Source organism: Erigeron canadensis, chromosome 5 (assembly GCF_010389155.1).
Source record: "Erigeron canadensis isolate Cc75 chromosome 5, C_canadensis_v1, whole genome shotgun sequence".
NCBI classification, from domain to species: Eukaryota; Viridiplantae; Streptophyta; class Magnoliopsida; order Asterales; family Asteraceae; genus Erigeron; species Erigeron canadensis.
In genome coordinates, this window is record NC_057765.1 from 22,285,640 (window position 1) to 22,291,639 (window position 6,000).

The 6,000-nt window shown below is 35.5% G+C and overlaps 1 protein-coding gene and 1 pseudogene across 1 annotated transcript; one reads left to right on the plus strand and one right to left on the minus strand.

The window, feature by feature from the left end:
- Positions 1 to 705: 705 nt before the first annotated feature.
- Positions 706 to 3,520, minus strand: LOC122599939 (chaperonin-like RbcX protein 2, chloroplastic). Its single transcript, XM_043772558.1, has 5 exons — positions 2,956 to 3,520; positions 2,039 to 2,130; positions 1,871 to 1,928; positions 1,158 to 1,223; positions 706 to 1,050 (listed from the first exon to the last, which is right to left on the minus strand). The coding sequence occupies exons 1-5, from the start codon at positions 3,244 to 3,246 to the stop codon at positions 928 to 930; spliced, it is 630 nt and encodes a 209-aa protein (XP_043628493.1). The 5' UTR covers positions 3,247 to 3,520; the 3' UTR covers positions 706 to 927.
- Positions 3,378 to 5,198, plus strand: LOC122601345 (annotated as a pseudogene).
- The last annotated feature ends 802 nt before the right edge of the window (positions 5,199 to 6,000 follow it).

Here is a 6,000-nt window from a genome sequence, read left to right on the forward strand (position 1 = left end):
ATCAAACATTTTTATTAAAAAATATAAAATTTTAAAAACACTACAAAATTAAAACAATTTTAAAGTATGTTAAAAAAAATAAAAAAAATATTAATGTATAAAAAATAACATTTTTACCCATTTTAACAAAAGTTAAAACTCTAGGGTATAAAATGTAAATACTGAAGTTGCATATTTTGACTTTTGGTGGGATCGTCTTCTCCAGCCTACCAACATGTATATATATATATTGCATATACATGGAAATGGTTTTTTTTAATTAAAAAAAAAAAAAAACAACAATGATTAGTAACGGACCAATCTACCGGCACGACGCTCCCCACTTCGCTGCCCTCCCCACCAGTACCGGGGGGTCGGAGCGGTGTTCCATCCGGTACCGGCCCGGTACCGGTCCCCTCACCTCACCACTCCGTCCACCCTCAGAGCACCTCCAATGGAGGTTGATGAAAAGTATTTTTTGTAGAAATTTATTTTTTTAAAAAGCTTGATATCATTGGGTACAAAGGTTTTTTTCAGCAAATTTGAAGAAAAACTTGCATTGGAGTAAATACTGTAGTTTTTTTTTAATTTTTAATTAATGAATTTGTTAGCTAGCAAAATAAAAAGCTTTTAAAAGCTTTTTCCCATTGGAGAGATGCTCTCACAAGCACCAACTTTCATGGCATAGGTCTCATACATCACTTGGCTGTATAGATAAACCTGAACTTGAAAGTGAAGCTAAGAGATGGTTAAAAGTTTTAATACATGTACATGTTGTATTCAAAGCAAAGATTTTCCTTATTGCTGCTGGAAAATATTACAAGCTGCATTTTGACAAAACACTAGCTAAGATTCTCTGTCCATAAACCTACGAAGAGAGGAATTATATAACGTGCAGATATATATACATACGTATCTCACTGACAAAACCTAGGATTATGGAACTCTTCAACCAATCTTCTCTGTATTTGTATCATCTGAGGGCCATATCACAGTTTCCATGAGGCGTTCACGCATCAACTCCAGGTTCTGATCTGAGAGATCTTTATACATTTCCGCATGATCCAAATTCTAACAACAAAAAACAACACCAAAAAATCATTATTCCACAACTTTTAAGTTTGTGACAAAAGTATAGAATGAAAAGCGGAAATGGAAAATTGTCACAGATTTCATACCTTCACCCATTTTCCATAGAGGTGAAGGCGCGTCACCATTACTCTTTCTGCAAGCTCATGTTTTTCCTATTGAAACATAACCGAGATTAATAATAAAGTTGAAGGTCTGCAAATGATAGTCGTCAGATTTCTAATGAAGGTGGCACAGTGGCAGTATAGGCAGATTAGGTAATGGGTCAAAAGGGTTCAGGTATAAGTGGGTACTTTTATCTATGGGTCGGGGCGACCAGTCATTCCACCAACTTTAGTTCATTTACAAACACGCCTTAAGATAGCTAATGTGTTGAACATGATAGTAAAACTATCTATTATAATTATAATCTAACATTGTGTATACAAAATGATTTAGGCCGTCATAAACACTAGTACAAGAATACAAGTTTAACAACTTTTGACCCATTTCCAGACTTCCAGTTCGACCCATTTGACCAATTTTTATGTTCAGCTATAATCCCTTTATGGAAAATAATAAAACCTCTTTAAGATCAGCCTAAAAATCCTCCTAAAACTATAAGAAAGAGACATGTGGTATCCACTAATTATCTTTCCTAATCTTGCCCCTTGATTTTGCCAAATGTCTTCATCTTATAGTTAGGAGGATTTTTAGGCCATCATATTAGGAGGATTAATCATTTCCCTTAATTTATATATAACATCATAACCCCTATGATCCCTATTCTATCAGATACTCTGTTACTATAAATGGGACATACCTTTTGGAGGGTGCGAAGAAAGCGTTTTCCCTCAGTAGGCTTGTTTGTTGCTACAAAACTGTTGGAATATAGCATAAAAACAGCGTCAAAAGCATATGATAGTACCCTCATTGTTTTACAAACAATATGATAGGACCACAAAGGATCCCAGAATTTTCGTAGACTTACTCATAAAACCATCGATATTCTGTTGGGTTCATCTCATAAAGTTGGTTCATAAGAGTCCTCACTGCTTTGTAGGTAAAAAGATTGAATATTTGCTGTAACAAGATCGCAGTTGGTCATAAAATTCATAGCAGATGGTAAAATCAATAGTAACTCCAAAACAAGTATTGGTAGACCCATACGCATATGCAACCATATTTCATACAAACAATACCCAAGGACACTCAACTAGTCCAATTTCTCTCTTTGTAAAAACGAATTAAACACATGTACTTCACACTTATGTCAAAATTTCACAAGTAATTGTTGCGTTTCTGCTAAAATCGTCAAACCTTACTAGAAATGTTTTTAGCCTTTGTATAAACTTCAGTTTTTGTCCACATTTCAAATAGGGCTATGTGCATAAAAATGTATCGAACCTTTCACATTTGCTAGCATATGTAGCCAAAATTCATAACATATCATTGTACATGTCAAATTTTGAGTATGTTTGTTGACACGACAGCCATTTAAGTTGCGACATCCCTTGCCACATTAGCAAAACTGATGCCACATCACAAGTTCACAAGTATATTTATAATTTATCTATTAACGGCGCTATTACATGTAATAAACCTCATATATATGTAAGATATAAATAATTGAAAGTTCAATACACACACCAACAACAAAACGCTACTCCAACATTTTTTGTGCACTTGGCCCTTTTGAATATTTCACTAATACAGCTTTTATTCAATAATAACTCTTACGGAGTATTACACATAACCACAAACACTAACTATTGAAGCTTTCATAGTTCTTAAACCTAATTGTTTCTTACAATTTGCATACTTAGGTGTAAAAATTAGAAACTAAAACTGACCAAATAACCATAAAAGGTACACATAAAAAAATATATGAAATAAACAAGTTCTTACAGTTTCAACATCATGAAAACTTTCTTCATACTGTCCACCAAGGCTATTAACAATCACAAAGCCCTTAGCTTTTTTCTGTTTCTTGGAAGCAATTGCTTTTGTTGGAAGCCTAGAATCCAAGAAAGAAGAACAAAGTTTTTTACTAACCAATTTCTTTTGCAAATTCAAATCTCCATTACTTGTTGTGTGATGATTCATATGAATTGTTGATGTTAGTCCATCAACACACAAACATGGTGAAGTATGTGAATCAACAATTGGTGAACCCACAACACATAAACCTCCAACCATGGCTCAGAACAGACAAAGATGGACTAAAGAATTAAAAAAAAGAACAAGATTCTATGTATGGAAAGATAAAGATGGGAGCTTTTTGCACAATATTGAATTTTATGAGAAAATAAGAGATTCCCAGATGAGATATGAATGAGAATTTTGGTGGGTTGGAAAGGAAATTGGAAATTGATGATGGCAACAAGTCAAAGATTCATATGGGGTTTTGGTTGACAAGTGTAGGAGGTGATTGTGTTTGGTGGGTAACAGAAGGTGTAAGAAGAGGGCCAGAATAAACTTGAGGTCCTAAATGATTTGAGGTTCTTGGTTTTCCAATGTTTGAAAAGAATGTGATTGGTGTTGAATATTCTGTTTGAAAATCCAAATAATCAAACTTAAAACTTATTGAATTTGATTAATTTGGGAGCTATTTTTAGAAGGGATTATCCAACATATATTTTAAGGACACACGTAAGGTCTATTAATTCACTAACTATTCTTCTTAGACAAATAAAATACACATTTTTCAAAAATAATGGTGATACTTTTAGCGTTTTCCTCGAGAAATATTTGATGTATCAACTGCACATTATGTGTGCCCTTAAATTTCGATAGGTGTTTGTGAATCGACAGTCTCGCAATGCAAGCAACATCATTAGTTCATTGTAGATTTCCGTCTTCTCTTGTACATATTATTGTCTACATCATATCTCTCCCATATCAACGCACACTAGAGGGATTGTATTTTTGTTGTTGTTGTAGTCTTATAGATAACAATTTTATCTTTTTGTTTGGTTGCAGTGGCAATGCCTGTCTGTCTTAAGAACTACTCTTTGGATAATGTCATCATTGACCCATATTTTACCCGTCTCACATCCGTAGTATGCTTGTGGAACCGTTCATCTGTTTTCTTTATTAATGATGTACTGACCGGATGTTTTATCTTCCTCTTTTTTTCATAAAGATGCGTAATTGTGAGGAGGGCGTGACTGATATTGAGGTGAAGTCAGATGCTTCTTGGCGGCCAAAGTCAGATGATGACAGAAAGGGTCTTGGAGATCTTAGGCAGTTCCATTCACCAGAGCCACTCTCTCTGTCCCCATGGAAGTGGAGTCTAATCAAAGTCGGAATCTCTATAACAGGTCAAACAGGAAACTGTTTTGGAAGGTCATCATAATGGCTTAAAGCTTGGAATGAAGATAAATAAATGGATTATAGGAAGTCAAGTAACATGAAAATTTGCATTCACTTTCTTCTGGCTATAAGCTTACTAGAGAACTTTAATCAGTAATGGTCATAAAGCTGTTCTTATGAGCAGTAGTGCCGCTTGTATGATATCAGTGTCAATCAAATGGGTGGTGGGCACGTTGACTATTCTATCGCTAACGGGGCAGAGCTAGATTCACTTCTCTCAACATTAGTATATGCCATGGAATTACCGTCAATGGGGATGCAGATCTTATTGTTCTTAGTGTTGCAGAAGACGAAGCCAAAAACTTAATTTCTTCAAGACAAATATATCAAAAGTCAAAACAATAATCCAGATGTTCAAGGACTTCCTTTTTCAAGTATAGCAATATCCTGAAGATCCTTCACTTGTGGCTGGGGAAGTTCATGCCTTGGTCCTTGTAACACCGCTGATGTTCATTTTGGGGTTTTTTTTTGTCTCTACCTTCTAGTAATCATGGCAGCTTCAGTTATTTTGTTCAGATGTGGGACCCACGGATGCGTTAGTCGACATGCATTATGTCCAATTTGGTATTGCCACATCAATGGGTGGCGATTGGAATGTTGAAAGTTTTATGGGTTATGCAGCACTTCTCCCTAAATTTTCGCTTCACCAATCAGTGTTGGCTTTTTAAGGTGATCATCCCTCACTGCAATTATTGCTTCTCACAAGGCCACCAGATGATACAAACCACGTTGAGTTGCCAGATCAGCATGCTACGTCAAATGGTTTTCTGGAATGATGATTAGATATCCTTCAGCCTTGGTGGCTGCTGTGGCAGTGGTAGTGGGGTCCATTTTGAACCTGATGTTGCCACTGCTCCTGCCAATGAGTTAAATTCAAGACAGCAATCTTCTTCCAAAGATGAGGCGTTGGACTCGTCAACTCTTTTTCTTTTTAGCTTCTACATTGGGTATTTCAGTAGAGGGAACAATTACAACCAGTCAACTCATGAATGGGCATTGCGTTCTATCTCAAACAGGTCAAATGCAAAAGTTTAGCTAAGAGGGAAAAGCGGGTACAGCCCAAATCTGTTTCTTAAGCAGACAACCTAAGATATTTCTATTCAACGATTATATTACTATTGTAGTAAAGTTGTTTTTGCAGTAGAGAATTTATTGGACAGACTCAAAATGTTAGTTGATCGACCTGTATTTAAAGATGACCCTTTTTATTACTCAAACCTGTTTTGTGCAGCTTCTTTTTTTAACATGCAGCTTCTTTGCTTCTTGGAAGAGTTCTGGTAAGACAAGTAGAGAAAGATCTAAGCGTCCTTTCTCATTTCCTTCGTCAAAAACTTTCTGTCAGACCACGATTGTATCTATCTCCTGAATTAGATTCTGGAGAAGAAAGATAAACATGGTGAAATAAATTAGCTAATTCATTATACATGTTGTCTGTACACTGATGACTAGCATCTTGGCGTCAAAAAAGGATAAAATTGTGTTGAGCTGCAACTCCAAACTCTCGTTGGTCTAGTGAGCTTGGATTGTAATTTAACCAGGTTTTAACATTTGGAATACACAGCTTATATCTGAACATTT